A 24,193-nucleotide genomic window follows, 5' to 3' on the forward strand; every position below is an offset into this window, starting at 1 on the left:
ACATTTTTAAAGTAAGATTCTGCAGCAGCTTGAAACGGTCCTGTGTTTTAATCGTCAACAGTTTGGTGCTGTTTCAAAAGTGGAAAGTATGCAGAGGCTTTTTCCACACGGGAGAGATTTGGTGACTCAGTTGCACTTTAAAAATGGATAAAGGAAAAAGGATAGTGTTTTGCTGTTTTCTTCCTTCTGTTTCCCACAAACCAGCTGTTTCATATTTTAGCCCTCCATTACGAGCCATAAGCCCTGTGACAGGAATTGTTGCATTGCAGTACACACAGTAGCAGCTCTCCAAAACTATGTGTAAGTAACTATAGTGGAACCAGCAGCTCCTGCACATGTCCAAGGCAGCATGCAGTGTTTAGTTTAATTATGTCCCCCCCCTTTTGGACATTGTTTTTAAAAATACATTTTCTTTCTTGGTAGAGGAATTAACTTCCAACAAATGAAACGCACAGCCTTTTTGTGGGTACATACATCAGTGCTGTACCATGTTTTGGAAATGTGTCTTTCTCCTTTTTGTATTGACACTTTAATGGCACTGTATGAGAGTTACAATGTTTTTTTATGCACATTGCCACGTTTATTATGCTAAAAATGAATCTCAAATAGCCCCAGAAAAGAATAGGCCATGGTAAGATCACCATTTCTTAATAGCTTTTGTGTGGATTTAATTGGGTTTTTAGCAAGCTGTAGTGTAGCCTACTTTATGGTGGTTTGTCATTCTGATCTATGTTAACATTAAGGGTTAAGGGTTAAGGGTTAAAGGGGATTTTCTGCATTACATCTCTCTAGCAAGTATCAAGGATCCTGGTGCCATCTCCCCTGATCTAATTTCTGATTTCATCTCTGAAACAAACGTTCTTCAGATGGTTATTCATCTTTATTATAAATGAAAGTTTTTTTTTTCTTGTCTAGTGGCTTATTGAAAGTGAAGTGTCGAGTGTCAGTATTGCTCACACCCGGGCGGGTCATCCAAAGCTCCGGATAAAGCCCTCCCCCTTCAATAGGTCCCAGCGTGGTGTCCTGGTATAAAACCAGCGCGCTCCCGTCTCCTCAGTCTGGTGCACCAGCTGCGAAGTGGCAGCTTGGAGCAGAGAGTAACCGATATTTAGATCTCTCCCAGCTAAACTTTAGCTTTGCAATCGCTTCTTCTGTATAACGTGCTTTGTTAACTGGTCTTTTTCTACTTTACCCAAAAATCTTTAATTTTTTTTTAACAAAATGAGTGGTGGCCCACTGACAGGGTTACTGCTTGTGCTGTGCGTAAGCAGCGCAGTCCACGGTTTGCCAAAGAAGAGCAGAAGACAAAGTGGCCAGTATCAGGTGTATCCTGTGCTCCATGACGCGGTGGCCGTTACTCCAGGTTGGTATAACGACTTCTGTTATAACCATCCAGTGTTCTTTAATGAATCAACTTTCCTTACTGCATGGAAAATCTAAGGTTTTCTTCCTGCATTAGTGTATGTTGTTTAAAATGTAATGACTTTACAGTAGCTTTTGTCATACCAATGCTTTTATTTTGCATTAACTTGATACCCCCAAGGCCATTTTACGGTACAAATGTATAATAATCTTCGTGGGACATATTTTCCTTTGATTTGTAGTTGGGTGTGAGGACAACGGTCGTTCATTCAGACAGAACGAGCAGTGGGAGAAACCCTACCTTGGTGGTAGTACACTGGTTTGCACCTGCAATGGAGCAGCAGGCATCAAATGCAAAAGCAAACCTGAAGGTCAGTAAGATAACCGTTTTTTTAACAGAAACGTCTTAGCAGACCTGTTCTTCTCAGGCTCACTTTCCACATCTGGATGCGAGTGGAAACTTTTGGTTTGGAACAGTTGCCTCCCCCAATCACTTGTTTCAGAACTTTTGCGTTTATACCAACAAGTCAAGTTACTTAAAAAATGTGGAACGTTGAGATATACACTTGTTATCGCGTCAGTGCGTCTTTACGCAGCAATACACCGTCTTAACCTTTAGGGTTTCCTGTGTTTTATTCCTCAGTGGAGGAGTCCTGTTATGATAAGGTCAATGACCGGTCATACCGAGTTGGTGAAATCTACGAGAGACCAAAGGACGGGATGATATGGGACTGCACATGTGTTGGTTCTGGTCGAGGCAAGATCAGCTGTACCATTGCAAGTGAGTAACCTGAATATTAAACTGCATGCACTTCAAAAATCAGTATGAAGAGTGGAAAATAGTTTTAAAAAATGAACCATAACCAGATTTGTTTTAGATTGTCACAGAGTGTACTTGACATTTCTTGACACGTCTTAGTAGGTTCTTTAACTTATGTTCCCTGTATCGTTCCTTCACTGAAAACATTCAGCATCACCTCAAGATGTTGTAAATGTTTTACTTAAATAGTAATGACAGAATACAAAATCTGAATGATGGATATGTGCCATAGTGCATAGCCTATTAAGGACATTTTTGTAAGATGATGCAACTTTGTACATTTTGTCCTTCACAGATCGTTGCCATGAAGGTGGGATGTCTTATAAAATTGGGGACATTTGGCAGAGGCCTCATGACACCGCTGACTACATGCTAGAGTGTGTGTGTCTTGGAAATGGCAAAGGAGAATGGACCTGCAAACCTGTGGGTGAGTGCAGTTACCTCATGAATTTAAACCTGCGGGGAAGCTAAGTGGTCAACACTTTCCATATGAACTCTGGAATGCAGATAAATATCAACACACACACACACACACACACACACACACACACACACACACACACACACACACACACACACACACACACACAAACTTAAACATTTCAGATTCATCAGAAGCAAGACCATGTTTGATAGCATTGTAAATATTTGAATATTTGACAACAGTCCAGACTGACACAGTAAGTGTGTGAAAGAGCACAGCGCTGCTCTTTGCCAATATTAAGCCACATCTATTGATTTTCACTTGGTTTATTTTTCTGTGCAGCTGAACGTTGCTACGACAACAACGCTGCATCATCGTACGTCGTGGGGGAGACGTGGGAGAGACCGTACCAAGGCTGGATGATGCTGGACTGCACCTGTCTGGGAGAGGGAAACGGGCGCATCACATGCACCTCCAGAAGTAAGAAGAGTATAAACAACGCACACATGAACACACACTGTTGCATACTTCAGTAGCAGTTGTTGACCCCTGCTGTTCTCCAACCAGACCGTTGCAACGACCAGGACCTCAGGAAGTCCTACCGAATCGGAAACACATGGACAAAGACAGACACAAGTGGACACATCGTGCAGTGTCAGTGCTTAGGAAACGGGCGCGGGGAGTGGAAGTGCGAGAGACACAACGCAGGCCGAAGTGAGACTCCTGCTCATGTTACATTTTTCAAACACTTTACTCTGATCTTCTCTGACATTCATCATTCTTTCAATCTGTTTGGTGGTGTACAGCCACAGGGGCTGTCGTGTTGACCCCCACACAATTCCAGATTCGGCAGGACGTCGAACCCCTCATCGATGGCACGTGCCGCACGGACTCTGGAGCCACCTACTACGACGGGCAGCGTTGGTTCAGAAGCCAGGGCAGCACGCAGATGCTCTGTACCTGTCTGGGCAACGGAGTCAGCTGTCAGGAGTGGGGTGAGTAAAAGATGTGGTGTCTGTGAAGAAAAGAGAATTATGAAGATGAACTCTATGGTCTGTGATGTTTCTAATTTGTTTTCCTTGACGTTAAAAAAACAACATGTTACAACGCTCAAATAATCACCATTAAAAGATGCGCATTGCTTTGACTCCGCTGTAATAACCACTGTCTTGTTCACCCCTCTCCTCTTCTCTGTGCAGAGGCCAGGAAGCAGACGTATGGTGGCAACTCAGACGGTCAGCCATGTGCATTCCCGTTCGTCTTCTTGGGAAAGACCTACTACTCCTGTACCTCAGACGGGCGCCCAGATGGCCAGCTCTGGTGCTCTACATCCGCAGACTATGAGAAAGACAAGCAGTACTCTTTCTGTACTGAGAAGAATGGTGAGGCTTTTGCCCCTCACTATCATCTACCACCAATTTATTGAAGATTCCTTCTGAATATCTTACCTCTAAATAGTCAATAACATGCAATGGAATGTTATTTAACAGTATAATAATGTACTTGTTCATTTCTGTTTTGTTCTAATTCATTGTACGCGTATCAAGAATTCCCTCTCTGGGATTCTTGGATATTTGTGAATTTTGGCATCAACGAAGACATGACCTGGTAGCATGATGATATAAACAGTGTTTCCGTCTCTATTCCAGCCATTGTGGCAACACGAGGTGGAAACTCCAACGGCGGCCTGTGCCACTTCCCCTTCCTCTACAGTGGCCGCAACTACACCGACTGCACCTCTGACGGGCGCCGTGATGGCATGAGGTGGTGTGGCACCACCCACGACTACGACACAGAGCAGCGCTTTGGATTTTGCCCCATGGCTGGTAAGTGTGTGTGCGTGCTGCTTTGTTTGTTCCACACCATGCATTTACTTTGAAACTTAGCAGTGAAATGTTAAATAGCATCAAGTAATTGAAGAGATTGAAGACATGAAATAATACATAAACAAATCCCCAAAAAACAACAACCTTTCTTTATCTATTGTTTCTAAAATGTAGCATTTGAAGCAGTTTTGCTGATTTGATGAACTGTACATATAGTCACATCACTTTGTGTAATGTTTTTGAAATGTTAATGGTTGAATGGACATATTAAGTGGCTTTATGTAAACATGTCACCTCAATTTTAGTAATTTTAGTATTTTTTAATTCTAGAGAAAGTTTTAAAGGGTTTGCAAATTACCGTCACATTATACGATGAATATGAAGCTACAGATAGGAGATGGTTAGCTTAGCATAAAGACTGGACACGGAGAAACAGCTAGCCCGGCTCTATTCAAAGGTTAAACAATCCGTCTACTTGAACCTACAGAACGAGAAAGGAAAAGATGAAAGTTATTCAAATTCTTAACTAACATGCTATAGATATATTTTCTTTGTAGAGGATGTAATTACACTAAATGCTTTGGTCTTTATCTCATGTTGTTGTCACGGATGCTAATGACGCTTTGGTTGCAGGGCTCACTTGTAGACAATTGGGAACTAATTGGGGTTTACGTTTATGGGAGAGTAATGACTCTGTCAAGGCTCTTACATTTACAGCATTTCATCACATTTAAAGTCATGTCACGGTGCTAAATGGACCAAGGAGAATTCCTGGTTCAACACACACTTAGAACTGTTTGTTTGTATTTATTTATTTTCCTTTCTTTCTTTGTAAAGCCCATGAGGAGTTATGTACCACCAATGAAGGAGTGATGCACCGTGTAGGCGACAAGTGGGACAAACGCCATGATGTCCTCGGTCATATGATGGAGTGCACATGTCTGGGCAACGGCCGTGGGGAGTGGAGCTGTGTTGCTCACTCACAGCTGCGAGGTCAGAGAGCTAACTCCATTTGGATTTAAAACAAAATGGTTTTAAGATGTCTTGAAGCATAAAAGCATAAAGTTTTATGTTGAATTCTCTCCTTTTTTGTCCAGATCAGTGTATTGTTGATGACTTGTACTATGAAGTAAACCAGGAATTTACTAAGCGCCACGATGAGGGCTACATGATGAACTGCACATGCTTTGGACAGGGACGTGGGCGCTGGAAGTGTGACGCCACTGGTGCGTTCATGGCTCATTAGCTCAGATGTTGGAGGATTGAAATATAACGCACTTATCATTCGAAAATTACAACCCCACCCTTTTCTGTCCCAACTATTCTCTGTTGTTCTGCAAATAGATCAGTGTCAGGAGCCACAAACCAGGACGTTCTATCAGATTGGAGAAACATGGGAGAAAGTCATCCATGGCATCCACTACCACTGTTATTGCTATGGCAACGGCATTGGAGAGTTGAGATGTGAACCTCAGCAGACATACCAAGGTATGGAAAAAGAATCTTCCCAACATCATCAGTTGAAAACTGCTATCCACTTCAGTTGGTTTACAGATCGGTTTATGCAGAGTCCACGTGGTCAATATTTGAATATGGTGGTTTAAGTTTATTCATCACACACATCACTTATTAATGTATACATAGTCATTAGTCATAATTCACAGACATGATACACATATATTGCAATGTAGACTTTCACTTTTATATGTGATGTCCATTACGATAAACGTTCATAAATCCACATAAATCCACCTCTTCTTCAGCTATTCCTCATAATCATTGTGTTTGGAAGTTTTCTGCAGTTTTCTGTTTGCTTCAAAATTATCAGAATCAAACTAATCCGGTAATAACAAGGAGTTAGCAAGTCTAAACGGGAACTGCGAATAACTATTTGGTCACATTTGGGGATTCGGCATGACCTTTCATAGTGCAAATTTGCTAAAATGCAAAAAAATATAGGAAATCTGCAATCAGATTACAACATCATTTTCTAATTTGTGGAGTGGACAATTCTTTCGATGTAATTATGATAACTTTGGCTTTTCTGAAGCTTAATCATGGGATGAGAGATTTAAATCCCTAAACCCTTTCACATTATACCATGCATATTGTGAAATTGGATTATTTATTTGTATCCATTACTTGGGAAGTGTTAATTCCTCCAATGCCTCTTAGTCCTTTCCTGCAGCTTTTCCCACTGAGTCGGACAGCTGTGTGTGCTTCATTTGTGTTTGCTTTACTTACTTAAGCCTCCTACTTATTTAACCCTCCTATTTTATTGACCTCACTCCTCTCACCTACCCCTAACCTTCCATCACACTTCACTGGAATGAAAAGTTCACTTGCCAGGTTAGTGGAAGTAAGCGGGGGTTTGTCGTTTTTTTCAACTTTGAAGTCTGGCAAATGGAGACGTGCTTGAAATCACATCACCCCTGTCTTCCCCTTGGTCTTTGTAGTTGGAGAGGTTTTTCCTTCCCCCTCCTGGTGGTGTTGTGCTGACCTGCTGAGGGGAAAGGGATGCTGGGAGGGTAGGGAAGGGAGGCGCTTATATACACTTCCTGCCAATATCTCTTTCTTTTGTTGGGTAAAAGTTGCTAAATGTAGTACTTTGTACTGCAGTACATTGTGTTCCCTGAATGAAACATTGACCTAAAGACTTACTGTTGCAACATTTATCTTACCACGATCAATGGTGTGTACAGAGCAGGCATTGTAAAGCTATATGTTAGCTTGATGAACTGGGATGAATATAGTACTCTAGTGTTATGTCAGACTCTAAGATGTTATTGGCTGTATGAGGTTTAGCACCGTCTCGTGGTTTGGTTCTATCCCAAAACGATGAATCTGTCTGATAGAGCCTCACCAAAATGTAACCAACTTACACCCACACTCCCACACAGGTAACACTGTTAAATGGTTTTTGACAATGTGTGAGTCTTTTTTGTCATCCCTAATAGCAACTTTGTTCCGTGTCTCTCCTACTCTCTCCTGATGTCTTCCCCTAAATCTTTACCTACACCCACTGGTCTAACTCCTCAGATGGCCACAGACCTGTCCAGGTGATCATCACAGAGGCAGGAAAGCAGCCAGACTCCCACCCCATTCAGTGGAACCCTCCTTCATCTGTTCAAATTACCCAGTACATCCTCAAATGGAGAATTGTAAGTCACCCTTTTGGTAAAGGTTAGAAAATGCCTTTGTAAACGCAGATGAGCTCTTTTTTTTGTCTGTCACAGGTTGTTTTAACTTTACTGATCACTAGCATTAGTAAAGGTGAGCACACAGTCAAGTGTTTTTTGTAATGTTGACTGAAGTTTGAACATGGACAAACAAGGTGATTAGAGTGTGCATGAACTCCCATTTACAGTCTGCTTAAATAAACACATTGGACTCCAGGGAAAATATTCCCCGTCCTGTGATTTCTTTTCTCACACATGTTTTTTATTTGAAGACATCAAAGACTGACAAGCCGGTTGACATGTTTATAAAGCTTTAGTTAAAGTCAAACACATTTTCCCTGAAGGAGTTTGTGTAATTTGGACAGCAAAGTCCCTTAAAGCCCCCATCTGTCTCTCTTGCTGAGAAAGTTTGGAGTTTTCCGACAGAGTGCGAAGCCAGTCTAAATGCAGGATGTGGCAATAAACAGGTCTGAGCCAGAGTCCAGTCCAAAATATACTTAGACCATGCAAAGTCTTAATTTTCTGAATTAATTAATGATTCCAGTAAATTCTCTCAAATGCTCACATATTTTATTTAACTCCATATCTGTCTGTGCTGTCAAAATTGTTCATTACTTTTAAGATTTTATTTTTGCCATCAAGAGAAATCAGATTATCCAGTTGAGAAAACCGTTAGTAGCCGTTCTGGAGCTTTTAGTCAAATAGCATCCTCTTCCTCAGCAGATGGAGTTTTCCTAGTTGTAATATATGTTGTTGATGTCATATTTCTTTTCTGAATACTTTAAGTATTCTTATCCAGTTTGTATGCTTGCCTACTCTTCAATGTAAGCTTTTTGTCATTAAAAACTTGACCTATAACCTATTTACTTTTTATCTTTTCACCCCTACTGGTAGAAAAATACCCGTGCGCCCTGGAGGGAAGTCACTGTCCCCGGCCACCTCAACTCCTACACCATCAGTGGGCTGCGTCCAGGCATCACCTACGAGGGCCAGCTGATCAGCATCCTGCGCTACGGACGTCGCGAGGTCACGCGCTTCGATTTCACCACTACCGATGGTTCCTGTGAGTAGACTTGAGCAGTAACATTTCCTCAATGCCATAAATCTATCAATCTTCTATTACAAGAACATTATATCCCTTTATGTCTCAAGTGGAAACATCAGAGGGAGAGACGACCCAACTTGCTCCAGAGGTGGACACTTCTGAGTCGGTGACAGAAATCACCTCAAACAGCTTTGTTGTGTCCTGGACATCAGCCTCTGCTACCATCTCTGGCTTCAGGGTGGAGTATGAGCTCAGCGAAGAAGGGGCCAAGTCAAAAGTCCTGGGTGAGAGCCTCCATACCTCCGTAATGTCACATACAAATAATTGCATGCATTGATTCATTGGGTAGATATTCTGTTGAGGTTCTAAATGATGTATCTCAGGTTAAATGTGATCAACACAAATTCCAACATGAGTAGGTAATAAATATATTTAGTATTTGTTCGTAAATAAAGATTGTCATATAGTACATTTTACAAACAAGTATTTCCAATGTTGGCTGATCAGGCCAGTGAAATACCTTGTGAGTCTTTGTACTTCATCACATTGATGGAACATTGAGCAGCTCCATATTGATGTGCAACATTGACCAAAATGGAGAGAAAAAAAACCATATTGTAGCTGCCATGGTATACATACATGGCATAATTCTACTGTAATAAATGGATACACTGGTATGTGTATTAACTATCTTTTTATTGGCTTCTCCAGATGTTCCTCGCACAGCCAACTCTGTCACTATCGCGGACCTCCTGCCAGGGCGCAGATACAATGTCAACGTCTACGAGCTCCCAGATCAGGGACAGCCAAACCTCATTTTGACTACATCCCAGACTACCGGTGGGAGAATCCCTCTCCTCCTCCTAATGTCATACATTTTTACACAAAATACAACATGACTGATTTCCATTCTTTTCCTCCCACCAGCTCCTGACGCCCCTGCTCAGCATGAAGTCGATGAAGTGGGTGAGTCCTCCATCCGAATCAGCTGGTCCAGGCCACAGGCTCCTATTACTGGTAAGGAACATGTTACAGTATGTGTGTTTATATGTGACTTTAACTTAGTAAGTTCTTGATATAAAGATTCATTTTATTCTGTTTGTGCTGCCAGGTTACCGCGTGGTGTACACGCCGTCATTGGAAGGCAGCAGCACTGAGCTGAACCTGCCAGACTCGGAGACCTCAGTGACCCTGGCTGACCTGCGCCCCGGGCTCCTTTACAACATCAGCATCTACGCTGTGGAGGAGGACCAGGAGAGTGAGCCTGTGTTTGTACAGGTCAACACCGCCGGATCCCGTCATCCAGGTGCACATTTTCAAACAGATATGACATCTTTCAATTAATAAAGAAGTTGAAATTTATGAAAACTTAACTTTAGCCAATAAGAGTTTTTTTTTGTTTTATTAAAACATTCACAATGTGATACTATTCTTTTAATGGTTAAATATTCTGTTGATATAATTTTTGTCTTTTGGCTACAAGTGACAACCGAGCAGATTATGTCTACACTCACAGCTGAAAATTCCTTTTAGGGCCAGGCAGCTTTACGAGGGGCTTTTCAGTGTTTGGGAAATACTGAGCTCGTCAAAACATTGCCATGTCAAAATTTGCTGTCATAGCTATACCATGGTGATATCTTCTTATTTTCATCTTAGTCCGTCATGGCCCCTAAATAACCTCTAATTTAATCCATTGTGGGCTCAGAAACAGGCACCTGTTCAGACATAGTTAAAATACTTATGAAAGCAATCATGCATGTACAGCCCACGCCCTCACAGAAGCACAGACACTTCATAAATCCACGGTATATCTTAAATTGGATTCTCAGTTCTGACCCTGTCCTCCTTGCACCTGGCAGGACAACATTTTTATTTTATTATGCTTGAAAAACAAAACCAGATGCTGTGAGAATGGCTCTGAATTTCTTTTAACCCATGTCTGGTTTGGCGTTCTCTCATATTTTCTGCTTTATCTGTGCCATTGTGGAGACATGTAAATTGTTAAAGTCTTTTATTACATTTTACTGTACTTAGCATTTGAAGTTAGCTCTGTACAGTACATACACACCTATTAAAGACAAAGTTATGTTTACATGCGCCAAACAAAATGACGATGATTTGTAAAGACATTGCTCCGTAGTGTTACCAGTTGTCAAGACTGGTGGCCGGGTTAGCTTAGTTTGAAGAGCGGGCACACATATATAGAGGTTCACTCCTCAACGCAGCGGCCGCAGGTTCAATTCCGACCTGTGGCCCTTTGCTGCTTGTCGTTACCTTTTTCTCTCCCCTTTCATGTCTTCAGCTTTCCTGTGAAAATAAAGGCCTAAAAGTGCTGATTCTGACTATACGCCTTGTCAATCAATCTACCACTTTCTGTCCACAGAGGAGGTCCGGCCACCCACAGACCTGCAGTTCTACGAGGTTTCAGATATCAAGATCTCCATCACCTGGACCGGTCCACCCAGCGAGGTGACCGGTTACAGGGTGCAATTCACCCCCGTTGGTCCTGGCGGCACTGAGACGAGGCTCCTGCAGCTGCCCACCTCACCCAACGCCTATGCTGACGTTACCCACTTGCAGCCGGGGACACTGTACCGCTTCTACATCTATGCCGTAAATGGGGGAGTGGAAAGCAAGCCGCTTGTGGGAGAAAAGTCTACCAGTAAGTATCATGGACATAAGAACCCGAGTTAGGCGCAGAGGGATTACAATTACGACACAAGATGAGAGATTTTCTGCCTTACATGTGTTATATTTGCTATCCCCTCCAGAACCTGATTCGCCCAGCGATGTGCGTTTCACTGATATCGGCCCAGACAGTGCATTGGTCATCTGGGAGGCTCCCCGCGCCATCGTCAGTGGCTACCGTCTCTTTCTGAGCATTGAAGGCTCCAGCCCCATCGAGAAGAGGATCCCTGGCAGGGTCACCCAGTACCCTTTGAGGAATTTACGTCCAGACACCCAGTACACTGCCACCATACACTCTGAGCTGGACGGTGATCTCAGCGAGGGCGTCACTACATATTTCACCACCAGTCAGTATAAAGAAAAACACAACATCTGCAGAGGGTGGAATACATTTTTGCAAGGAAATTTAATTTACGTTCTCATTCTGACATCCTCCCAGATCCCCAGATGGGAAATGCTCCTGTTTTCAGCACTGAGGTCACCGATACCTCAATCATCATAAGCTGGATACCTGTCCGCAGATTCAGCTACAAGGTAGACACCTGCATCTTCTCATTACATCACAAAAAGTAAATGTTCATAATCAAACAAAATTAAAGCTGTATTAATCAATATTTGATCAATTCACATGTTATGTGAAAGGGGTTACTTATAGTGACAGCATCAACTGTTTAAGGTAATACTGAATGTGTTAATGTTGTGTTCACAGCTTGTTGCGCTGCCCCCAGGTGGCCAATAAAATCACCTAATGCAGATGTCTTTATAAATTTTAAGGGTATTTTCTGGGTTTCTGATCTCTGGTTGTCTGCCTCCTCCTCTCCAGCTGTCTGTGCTCCCAAGCCAGGAAGGCGAGTCTCCCAGAGAGGAGACCTCTGACTCTGGACGTATTGATATTCCCGGTCTGATTCCTGGAACTCAGTACACCTACAGCGTTCAGCCCATGTTCGGCGGACGCAACCGTGGCAACCCCATCACCCGCAATGTTGTCACTTGTGCGTATCCAATTTACTTTATTTGAAGAAAAAAACCCACTGTAAAATAAGTTGTATATCTGATCACCAGATTTATTTAATTCGACTGTGAACCAACATAGCACAGTTCTAACCATTTGGCATGAGTTAAGAACAGCTGCATTAAATTAAGTTTCTCATGCTTATGTTATGATCTGCTTTCCTCTTCTCCCAGCCCTGTCTCCTCCCACTGACCTCCGAGTAGAGTCCAACACTGTCACAGGAGATCTCACTGTCTACTGGGTAGCTTCCAAAACACCAGGTAAATATTGACTCTGCTCCCTACGCACTACCTCTAGTCTAGCCTTTGAATGGTATGTTTTTTTTGTAAGTACAAATGTCTTTTCCCGGTATTTCCTTTTGACTCATACATTTCAAGAACCTCTTGACATTACCTCCTCCATTTTTGTCATGTTCCCACTCCATCTGCAGGCATCACAGGCTACAGAGTGACAAGCACGCCGACCAACAGCCAGCGGGGAAACACCCTGGAAGAGTTAGTCGGACCTGATCAAACCTCATGCTTGCTAGAGAGCCTGAATCTGGGAGCAGAGTACAACATCAGTGTTTTCACTAACAAGGGTCATTTGGAAAGTGTGCCTGTGTCCACAATTGTCACACCAGGTAGGAGCCACCATGAAAGCATTCACAGAAGTTAATAGGCATCAAACACCCAACTTGGTCCACCGAAAAGACCAGTGTGTCTATGTTAGAGAGAGAGAGAACTTGCTGTAAAAGGCTGGGTCAAATTCAAACTGGAACCAACTCCAACATTTAACTTCCTGTCATTACAGTATTATTTAATTATTCACACCCTTGCAATGTATTCATTTTCATGCTGGAACATTTTCCATATGAATACATCTTTTTGAATTTAAAAAAAAGAAGAAGCTGGGCGCCCGGATAGCTCAGTTGGTAGAGTGGGCACCTCTATATAGAGGTTTACTCCCCCTTCTCTCTCCCCTTCATGTCTTCAGCTGTCCTGTGAAATAAAGGCCTAAAAGAGCCCAAAAAATAATTTGACAGAAAACTAAAAATAAGAAGAAGCTTTAAGGCCATTGTGATGCTGAATTGATGGATTTTTGACCACTAGGGCGCAGAATAACTTCAAAATGACTCTAACAGACACATTGCTTTGACATGATAACATGAAATCCTACTTGCATATTCAGAAGACTCAGATCAACATTTTCACCTCTTTGATTTGCTACCTAAAGAATAGACAATGAAAGTAATACTTATGGTTCTTTGAGCTCTGTGTTGGTCTCCACCAACTCAATGGCCGGTCCTTGTTTGATGCAACTCAAATTATCACGACTTACTACTAACATGATCAATGGCTGGCGTACCATGCATGGCGGTCATGTTTTTTCAAATGATGAATAATTATTTTTTTGAGCATGCCTTGAATAGTATTGTAAATCACTGCTTTAATTATACAGTAAATTGTGAATTCAGTAATTTTTAATTATCTCTGTCTAGCATGGCTATTGTTACACTTCAGATCTCTGACTGCTTTATTGTGAATGAAATGAATGTTTTTGGCATAACTAATGTAATTATTATGGCTATTGGGTCTTTCTGTCTCTCTAATTTTACTTGCGCTTTGCAACTGGCCTAACCCTTTCAGAAATCCCCACACCAAGTCACATTGACTTTGTCGACATTACTGACACCACCCTCGGCCTGCGCTGGATCCCTCTGAACTATTTAACCATTACTGGTTACCGGATAATGGTAGTAACGTCAGGCGAGAACTTGCCAATTTTTCAAGATATGGTGGAGGCATCTGCTGGTTATTACACGATTCGTGGTCTGGAGCCGGGCGTGGACTATGACATCAGTATCTTCACTGTTACAGAGGATGGGGAAAGCGAACCAACCACACACACAAAGCAAACACAAGCTGGTGATTTAATCTTTCACTCCATCCATGGGAAGGGCTTGGGTTTTGATCTGAGTGAATTGATGAAGGCACATTATCAGCCTTTTATTCACGCACAGGATAAACTCAAACACCACAGTACATTTTTAAAAATGTATCACGTTAATGATATTTTCTTTATGCCATTTTAAATCTGCTTTTATTTAACTAACCTCTTTGTTTTTCCTGTGTTAGCTATAACCTTTTACCCCTCGTTCTTACAGCCATTCCAGCTCCCACCAACCTGCAGTTTAAGGGGGTGGGTCCTGACCACATAAGGGTGACATGGACAGTCCCTCATGTTGCCACACAAAGCGACATCTCTCGGTTTGTCATCCGTTACCACCCTGTAGCCACAGACGACGACATCAAGGAGGTTAATGTTGGAGGAGCCACCAACACCTTTGTGCTGGAGAGTAAGACGACATAAAGATTATGTCTGTTTAAAAGTGTCTCAATGAAAGCTGGATTTAAAGTCCAAATTATTTGTGTTTCTTTGCAATGCATTAAGCCACTCTAACTATACTTCTCCATTTCCATATAGATCTGCTGCCTAACACTGAGTACAGTATCAGTGTTGTGTGTGTGTACGGTGAACGAGTAAGTGAACCAGCCACAGGGACTCAGAGGACAAGTAAGCATAACAATGGTTTCCCAAGGGGGGCAAGGGTGCCACAAGACCTGTTCATGTCCATTTTTACTTTACATTTTTAATGTTTCATCACACATAAAAGGCAATAATATTTACAATAACCATTTTATTTTCAAACATAAAAACTGACAAAAGAAGCAATGAAATCAGCAAATCACTGCAACAAACCCCCTCTTAGATATGCAATTATGCAGCAGTTAAGATGGTGACATGGCCGCTCTGCTTTTGTCATTAAAACACAATCACTTTGAAGAGGTGCCATTGTTTCAAAAAGGTTTGGGAGCCACTGGATTACATCAGTTCAAGTCAACATTATGCTAATTTTTTAATGGATAATAGTGTTGCCCTGCAATTTTAATTTGCTGTTATCATTGCATGTAATTAAAAATCTTTCTCTTATACCTCCGTCCAACTTCCGTGCAGCCCTTGACTCCCCCACTGGCTTGGACTTCTCCGATATTCGCACCAACTCCTTCACCGTTCACTGGCTGGCTCCGACTGCTGCCATAACCGGCTACCGCCTCCGCTTTCAGAAGACGAGCGGCGGGCGGCCGAAAGACGAGAGGCTGCCCCCAACCAGGGACCGCTTCACTTTGACTGGACTGACACCAGAGACAGAGTATCTGATATATGTGTATGCTGTCAGCAACAATCAGGAGAGTCAGCCTCTGACTGGCACACAGGCCACCAGTGAGTTTCTATACTGGTTTCTACTATAACCTCTCTTTTTCTAATCAGCTGAATCTTGATCATAATTAATTTACCATTTGTTTTATTGCATTTCTTTTTACATTAATGCACCTCTTTCCTCTCCTGTTCAAATCCTCTCCAGTTTCCGATGCTCCCACTGACCTGGAGGTAACATCGTCTACCCCGTCCAGCATCACCATTCGCTGGGACGCCCCTTCTGTCACGGTGAAGAACTACCGGATCACCTACGGAGGCACAAGTGTGTACATATGTTTTAAGTCATAGTTTCCTCTAAACCTCAAGCATTTTTGGTGTGTGTGTAACACTCTAGCCCTTCTTCACTCTCCCTTTCTAGGTGGTGAGGCTCCTCAAGAGTTCACAATCCCAGGCACACAGACCACCGCCACCATCACCGGTCTGAAGCCTGGGAGTGACTACACCATCACGGTCTATGCGGTTACTGGAAGAGGGGACAGCCCTTCCTCCAACACCCCGGTCTACATCACGCACAAGACTGGTACAGCAATGTGAAAAAAATTGTCCCTGGAAGAAAATAAATGTCGAGGGGTAAACTGAATCTAAAGCTTATGTGTCCATCTCTCCTTTAGATACTGAGTCCCCCACCAACATGAAACTGACAGATGTCAGTGACAATGCCATCACTGTGCGCTGGTCTCCCCCTCAGGGACCAATCAAAGGCTACAGAATCACTAGTGTCCCTAGGAATGGCCTGGGACCCTCCTACTCTGAGGTGGTGGCCCCTGGTAAGATAGGCCAGCGGGAAAAATAAGATGTTCAGAACCAGGCTGAAATCTTATTATATTGTCTAATATTTTCTGCCCTTCTATTACAGATCAGACTCAGATGACGTTCACAGGTCTGATGCCCACTGTGGAGTATGTTGTAAGTGTCTATGCTCTGGGCAATGATGGACAACCCTCTTCCCCCTTGGTGGAGAACGCTATCACTGGTTAGTTTAACTCTTCAACTAAGCATTGTTTTGGCTGTGATGCAAGTTACTCGCTGTTAGCATTATTCAATGCACATAAGTAACCATGTTACAGGCCTCTCCTTTATGTCTGTGATTTCTTAACATCATGTTAACCTGGTTTCCTAATCAGGGTAGGGAAACTTCCCTCAGCTAAATTTCTCCTGGAGGAAGCCATGTATATTCAATTTTTTTCTGATGCTTGATTCTCCTCTCAAACATTTATTTTGGTTTTGTTTGTTGACAAATTCCACTGTCTTACTATGCAGTAGTGTTATATATAGTATGTATATGTTGCATGATATGCAAACAGTAGTTGTATAATTGCGTTTACTAGACAAAAAGTTCCAGGGGAGCGCTCAAAGGATGGTTGGATGGTTCATACTTACTTCAGATTTTGCAAGCTGTTATGCCTCAAAATGATTTTTATTATAAACTATAGTATCTATCAATTCAAATACGTTTCAATATGCTTTACAGCAAAACTTTGCTGCTGTTCATATTCACAAACTGGCTGCTAATGGGCAGATCTTTTTTTAATATCTGCTTGTGGCCATTTAAGAGAACACAACAGTAAATACTGCATACAACTTATAGAAAATGTTACAAAAGAATTAGAGATTTACATACACAGACACAAAAAGCAATAGGTCATCGTAGCTAAGAGTTAAGCTAAGAGCCAAGAAGATAATTATTGCCTAACCTCTAGGGTTGCCTAGTCTTGCAACATTTCTCACTGGAACCAGATAATAATGCAAATCCTTTTTGTTTTATTCCAGTTTTAGATGATCTTTAATTGGTAGATCTCTGGCCAGGACTCCTGCCACCTAAGCCACAGTTCATTCTTGAATATTGCTACTAGAGTAACCTCAAAGAAACGAGACAAAATAAATCCGAAGTGTTCTAAATCTTTAAGATTTAGAAGTAAATGTACTTTAATCAAAAACAAAATAAACAACATTCTTCCTCCTCTCCTGCAGCTATGGACCGTCCCAAGGACCTGACTTTCTCTGAAATCGACTCCACTTCTATGCGCATTACTTGGGACAGTCCAGACGGCACAGTGACATCATACCGCGTCCTGTACTCCAGCGCAGAGGAGAGCGAGATGGAGCTGCGTCCTGCACCCAGAGGTGACCAGGACACTGCGGTGCTGAGAGGCCTTCGACCCGGGACAGAGTACACCGTTAAAGTCATCGCCCTCCATGGCCGCACACCCAGCACGCCGTTGGTGGGAACGCAGGCCACAGGTAGATATACATATACTGGAAATGATGTCATGAATGGAATAGATGTTCCCCGACTTCATTTCTAAATGTCTTTTTGCTGCCTCAGTGATCCCTGCTCCGACCAACCTGGTGATCTCAGAGGTCGGTCCCTCCACCTTCACTGTGTCATGGCAAGCCCCCAGTGCACGCCTGTCAGGCTACCGCGTGGTCGTCAACCCCAAGAACATCAACGGCCCCAACAAAGAGATGAACCTTGCTCCGGACACCACACGTGTTGTCGTACCAGGGCTCATGGTAACAAACGTTCTTATCTCATTATTTGCATTGGGTGTATAGTCAGTCAGTGCGTAAACATCTGTGTGTCTGTCTGTGCATCGTAGGTGGCAACCACCTATCAGATATATGTCTACGCTCTGAAGAACTCTGTCACCAGCAGACCTCTGGAGGGCGAGACGACCACACTGGAAGGTAACTGGCTGAACCAAAAATTAATACATTTCCAGTCCCCACTAGTTATTATCCACTGCACTGTTTTATGTCTGTTTTCTTTCTTCCTCAATGCAGAAGTAAGTCCTCCTCGACGTGTGCGTATCTCTGATGTGAAGGATTCTTCTATCACACTGACTTGGCGCTCAAAGGGGGAAACCATCACTGGTTTTCTCATCAACGCCAAGCCCCTCAGTGGCTCGCACCCCACCATCAGTAGAAACATCCCAGGAGAAGTAAACACCTACACTCTGACAGGTACACCACCCCTTTCTGCTGAAATAGACCGTCTAAAAAGGTGGAAAAGGTTTATAAATGTAAGTTTTAGAAGTGTAATTTCACTGTTTATTGTTGTGTTTTTCTAAGGTCTGCAGCCAGGCACCAGGTACTCTATTGACATGTATACTCTGAATGGCAACACAAAGAGCGCCCCATTTAATCTCATCCTATATACAGGTACTACGCAAATCTGATTCTGATCTCTGTCTTTGTGAATATATTTCATTGTGTGAAATGAAGATTAAATCTTTTAGAATAGAAAAAAAGACGATATCTCTGGTTTTGTCGCATCATTTTGGTTTTTTTTAACTTTCCCTCCAACAATGTTTTAGGAGTGCACTACTAAGTCGGTGGAGTACTCTTTTAAGTCAGGTCTTAAGAACCAAACTGAAATGGCATGTAGCTGTCGCACTGGACTAATACCACAACTGCACACAAAAACACAAGCAAAAAGATGGTCTTACAAGATATTTTTCTTCATAGCTGAACCAGTGGTCAAGGCTCCCACCAACCTCCAGTTCACATCTTTGACCCCTACCTCCGTCTCCTTCACGTGGCAGCCACCTGCCGCACACATCACAGGATACTACGTCACCTACGAGGAATCAGGAGGAGCACCACGACAGCTCACCCCACAACCCCACTCCGGCCAAAACTACGCCACCATATCTGGTATGCGCTTGTCAACAGGTCCATTGTCACTACAAACAATATTGCCACTGCAGATTGTAATAAGATAATACATATGTTTGTATATTTTTCGTTTCCATTTTGATTGAATTTGTTGTTTTAGATTTAGGAAATTAGGATTAGATCATTCTCTTACAAACATGAGTCCGGTGCAACCAATAAATTCCCCTATATGATAATTATTACTCTCCTAAGGACTGAGACCAGCCACAGAGTACATCATTAAGATCATCGCTTACCAGAACACACAGAGGAGCACACCTCTGGTGGGCAAAATCAGGACTCGTGAGTATTTTGAAACTTCTGTACTGTACAGTGACAAATGTGATGGTGAAGGTGATGCATTTGAATTATGTTATAAAGTGCAAAAATTCTTATTGCATATGGGTAAACATCCTATAAAATGCAAGGGTTTGAATTGCAGCTTTAATCTGCTTAGCTGAATCAAACTGTTGTGCTGCAACATCTCAGAGGCCTTGAAATAAACTGTGCAGTCAATCAGCGTTAGTTCTCCTAAAACAATAATACCCCTTTTTATTTTGAATGCCTCCAGAAAGGCCATTCAAAATATCTTGTGTGTTTGTAATACTGCATTATGCCATGAAGTAGTACCTCAGCAATGCTGTATCTGCGCCGCCTCCTGTTGGCTGAGATATGTTACTGCACCTCTGCTTTACGTGCCTTCTCATCTAACCTGCTTGCTTCCCTAACCCCGTCTCTCCCGCCCAGAATCAGAGTCCTTGCTTCCTCTGCCTCTGCCCAACCGCCCTGGTGGTGTTGATGATAGGCTGGATGTGCCTGAGCCTGACTTTGACAATAAAGTCCAGGTAGTTGGCAACAATGGCCCCGATGGGAGTAGTGGACAAAGCCAGACTGTGGAGTACACAGAGTACAACAACAACAACGGAGACAACAGATATAATGGGAACAGTGGCAACCCACAGTCTCCCTATGGGCAAGTTCGTGAGCCCCTAGTCTTTGTGCCCCTTCCTGATGCAGAGGGTCGCAGACTGCCCATCCTGAAGCTGAACGTGCCCATCGGCTCAACATTTAGTAACGAGACTGGGGTGCCGCAGGAGGCCCAAACGCAGACCACTATCTCCTGGAAACCTTACAAGCAGAGCAATGCCTACCTGGTGTCCTGCCATCCCCTCACACACTTAGAGGAGAAGATGTTCCAGGTGAGAGACAAAGGCCATGGTTTCCAGGCCAGCCTATCGTGCTGTCCTATTAGATGAAATCTACATAATATAATATCTTTATTTCATATGCACAAACCTTGTCTCTCTCTCTACCTGTCCAGTTCCGCCTGCCAGGCACGGCAACCACTGCTACACTGATAGGACTCTCCCCCGGAGCAAACTATAATGTGATGGTTGAGGCTCTGATGGGGGCGCTCAAACACAAGATACTGGAGCAGGTCGTCACTGCTGGAAACACAAGTAAGCTACAGCAACTGCTGTGTCTGAACTAAGACCAACTTCAGTGACAAGCAACTCCTGCTTTTTTCAGTTAATTAAGGGCCTTTATTTACCTGAGAAGTTTTAAATTAGACACAGGCTTTTATTCCTGATTTTCCATGTGACCTCAGAACTTCCTCTATGTGTAAGTGTAATCTTTACTAATATAGTATAGTGTACATTTCAAAACACAGTGTGATGGGGAAATTACAGCAGGAGCATGAGTTTTTCTTCTCAGAAACAGAAATAGTGTTTATTCCCTGAAGAATTCCAGGTGTGTTGGCAACAACCCATCATTTGAAAGTGGTCCATTGTTTTAAAATTTGCAACTGATCTCAGTGAAGTGACTTCTACTGCTCTACAGTTTAACAGAAAGGTAGACACTAGCTGCATCTAATCAAATTTATAATGGGCACGTTTGATGTACCATAGGATTTTTCTGTTGGCTTGCTTAATGGCTAAATAAAAATTAGTAATGAGTTGATCATAAGTGATTATTTTATTAGCTGCAGCTGTGTTTTTGTGCAATGACATTACAGTGAAAAGGATTCCCTGAGAAGCACCAATGCAAAATTAAAACTACATTGTTGCCGCACTTTATGTTGTTTGCTTTATCATCTAAGAGTCATGATACTGCAATAAAAACCATCATGGCCCAAAACAAGTTCATTTAAAAGGGCGCACACAGTAAGAAATCTTCAAGTAACTAGCAGCTTTTTTGTCGTTCCCCTACCCATCTTTCTTCAGTCCCAGAGGGAGTGCCCTCCACCAAGGACTCATGTTACGATGCCTTCACTGCCACGTACCACGATGTTGGTGGTGAATGGGAGCGGATGTCTGAGACAGGATTCAAGCTGTGGTGCAGGTGCCTGGGTCTCGGGAGTGGCCACTTCAGATGTGATTCGTCTAGTAAGTTTTTTGAGTTTTGTCTTCCTGGAGGTACATAAGAATAAGAGTATATTTAAAATGTGGAATAAGAGTATATTTAACTTAGGTTCTCTAACGTTTATTTTGTCCGTCATTAGAGTGGTGCCATGACAATGGCAACAACTATCGCATTGGAGAGAAGTGGGACCGCCGTGAAGAAAATGGTCACTTGATGAGCTGCACTTGCTTGGGAAATGGCAAAGGAGAGTTCAAGTGTGAACCACGTAAGGCCTCTTAAGACCCAAAGAAATATGCTACAACTGTCACAAAAAGGTGTGGTGGAGTTGCATGCGAATTTTAATGTGGATGTACACTCACACAGATGATTCAGTGTGCTACGATGATGGCAAAACTTACCAGGTGGGGAACCAGTGGCAGAAGGAGTACCTGGGTGCTATCTGCACCTGCACATGCTTTGGAGGACAGCAGGTACGACACATCCGCCTCCCTGGCTTTGGGTCTGATGTGCAGTGATACTTATATTGATTTGTTATCAACTTGTGGTCATTCTGCAAATTATACTTAGACTTCTCTTTATTAATCCTTTTGGGAGGACTCCCGCGAGGAAATTGAAAGTCCCAACATCAGTTTTAGCAAGAAAAAAAAAAAAAAGACTGTATACAGACAACAAGATAACAGTAATAATAATAATAATAATAACAATGAGAACATTCATCAATAAAAAGACATAAAAAAGACCATAATTATTACTATCAAAGTGTCAGTGTTGAGTCCAGTGTTAAAGTGACCAGGTATTAATGTAAGTCGAGGTGTGTACGTATGTGTGTGTGTATGTATGTATGTATGTATGTATACGAAGCATGTTTAAATGTACGTTTGGTCTCATCAGGGCTGGCGATGCGAGAACTGCCGCAGACCAGCTGGCGAGGTCGATGCTAGTCTGCTGCAGCCTGTTAGATATGGAAACACACTACGCGTGAGTGGATTTCATATAAAATCTTTTATTTTTCAATTCAGAGCACAGGGTTTGTCATTACTATCTGGCCCTTGACACCATTTGTGGTCCCAAGATTGTCAAGTTGTCAATCACAATTTGCATTGAAAAATGCTTTTTCAAACCTATTTAATTTTGTCCGATAATATGAAATGTCCTCACTTGGAAAAACCGATGATCAAATCTAATGAAAATACAGAATTGTTTGCATGTGACTTTACGTCTTCAACTCTTCCTCCAGAATATCCATTGCCCCATTGAGTGCCTCCGACCCGACCTGCTGGCGGACGCACACGTTCCTCAAAATCCTCGGGAGTAAAGGATCGGTCTTCTGCTTTGCGCCCTCACCGTCCAATTGCTGCACTGTCTCACCATTTAGAAGCCACGCTGTCTGCGACTGAACTAACTGCCTTATCACTTTCTGACGAATGTTTAGCCAGAGACGTTACACTGCCCTGCTCCTCTAAAGCCAGTCTTTTCACTGTTGACTGTCAAGTCTCTAAATTCAAGCTCTATTGAAATAATGAATACTCCTGCCATTTTCTTTTTGGTTTAACATTTCCTTCCACACCCCTGGTGTTTGTACCTCAATATAAGTAATGTAAGACTTGTCATGAGTCAGATTTGTATACCTCTCAAATTTGCATTTCTTTCCCATTGAAATATTCAGAAACATTTCATAATCAAAGAGCAGAAACTGTTAGAAAGTAAGCACTGTGTTAAAGAATGTCAGTGTAGTTATTGTTTAAATTGTCCATGAAAATGTGCTTTTCTCTTCTGTAGCCCTTCTTTTGTTACTGAGGGGTCGCACTGTGTGTGATTGACACATTCTGATTTGTAATCATCTTTTTACTAATTTATCCATTTAATCTCAACGTGTGAATGTGTGAACTGGGATGGGAGAATTTGAACTGTTCTATTTTTGTACTTTGTTGTCCGTGCTAAAGTTGTTTCTACCCTTTGACAAACAGAAGTCCCTTATTTTAATAAAGCTGGAGAGATCCTGAAACCTAACCACAGTTATGTTTTTTTCTTCTAAATAAAGTTTGAGGACTCTAGTCTTGCATTATATACAAAAGGTGATTACAGAGGACTTACGATATCCATCTCTCTACAGTCAGATGTTAAAAGGCCCAAAAGGAAGACTTATGTGAAAAAAATAGCATAAAGTGTCAGGCTCCAAGCTAAGGCCATTTGGGAGAAAAAAATATGAACAGAGTTTAAATTGTATCTTCAAACTGTCTTTAACAAGACTGAGGCTGTGTTTTGAGCTAAATGCTAATCTCTGCATGCTAACATCCAATGACAATGCTGATGTTTAGCAGATATGAAGTTTAACATGTTCACCATCTTCTAAATAGCAATAAACACAGTACAGCTGAATAACTTCCACTTAATGGTAAAGCTAGTTGAAAAGTCAGTGGGTGACCAAAGTAATTCAAATTCATCCCGAGGGGCACCATGAATGACTGTACAAAATTGCACAGCAGTCAATCTAAAAATCAAGCCATTTCAATGGTTCCAAAAATGCACGGGAGAAAGTCCGTAGGCTTCAGCCT

At 42.3% G+C, this 24,193-nt stretch overlaps 1 protein-coding gene across 3 annotated transcripts; it reads left to right on the top strand.

The window, feature by feature from the left end:
* The first annotated feature begins 1,048 nt into the window (after window positions 1-1,048).
* fn1b (fibronectin 1b) lies at window positions 1,049-23,648 on the top strand. Of its 3 annotated transcripts, XM_032543016.1 has the most exons (47): window positions 1,049-1,363; window positions 1,605-1,733; window positions 2,006-2,143; window positions 2,478-2,609; window positions 2,949-3,086; window positions 3,174-3,320; window positions 3,413-3,601; window positions 3,806-3,988; window positions 4,256-4,432; window positions 5,270-5,425; window positions 5,530-5,658; window positions 5,777-5,920; window positions 7,472-7,593; window positions 8,506-8,674; window positions 8,764-8,940; window positions 9,368-9,496; window positions 9,584-9,673; window positions 9,768-9,962; window positions 11,040-11,318; window positions 11,428-11,691; window positions 11,784-11,878; window positions 12,168-12,336; window positions 12,530-12,616; window positions 12,787-12,978; window positions 13,985-14,263; window positions 14,503-14,694; window positions 14,823-14,912; window positions 15,354-15,620; window positions 15,763-15,879; window positions 15,976-16,137; window positions 16,229-16,384; window positions 16,474-16,590; window positions 17,589-17,858; window positions 17,944-18,131; window positions 18,218-18,305; window positions 18,402-18,581; window positions 18,690-18,779; window positions 19,086-19,274; window positions 19,488-19,577; window positions 20,022-20,196; window positions 20,227-20,473; window positions 20,596-20,734; window positions 21,500-21,661; window positions 21,778-21,903; window positions 22,002-22,108; window positions 22,530-22,616; window positions 22,876-23,648. In XM_032543016.1, the coding sequence occupies exons 1-47, from the start codon at window positions 1,222-1,224 to the stop codon at window positions 22,951-22,953; spliced, it is 7,368 nt and encodes a 2,455-aa protein (XP_032398907.1). In that variant the 5' UTR covers window positions 1,049-1,221; the 3' UTR covers window positions 22,954-23,648. The 3 variants fall into 3 exon arrangements, with proteins under 3 accessions (XP_032398907.1, XP_032398823.1, XP_032398979.1); XM_032542932.1 differs by having other exon boundaries at window positions 20,022-20,473; XM_032543088.1 differs by lacking the exon at window positions 13,985-14,263 and having other exon boundaries at window positions 20,022-20,473.
* Window positions 23,649-24,193: the final 545 nt, after the last annotated feature.

The sequence above is a fragment of the Etheostoma spectabile genome, chromosome 1, assembly GCF_008692095.1.
Source record: "Etheostoma spectabile isolate EspeVRDwgs_2016 chromosome 1, UIUC_Espe_1.0, whole genome shotgun sequence".
Classification (NCBI taxonomy): Eukaryota; Metazoa; Chordata; class Actinopteri; order Perciformes; family Percidae; genus Etheostoma; species Etheostoma spectabile.

What these genes read in the sequence shown, in the direction of transcription:
- fn1b (XM_032542932.1), top strand. Translation starts at nt 1,222, where the DNA reads ATGAGTGGTGGCCCACTGACAGGGTTACTGCTTGTGCTGTGCGTAAGC. An exon ending in GATCAGCTGTACCATTGCAA is followed by an intron (nt 2,144 to 2,477) that starts GTGAGTAACCTG and finishes TGTCCTTCACAG; the next exon opens with ATCGTTGCCATGAAGGTGGG. An exon ending in GGTGGGCAAAATCAGGACTC is followed by an intron (nt 19,578 to 20,021) that starts GTGAGTATTTTG and finishes TCTCCCGCCCAG; the next exon opens with AATCAGAGTCCTTGCTTCCT.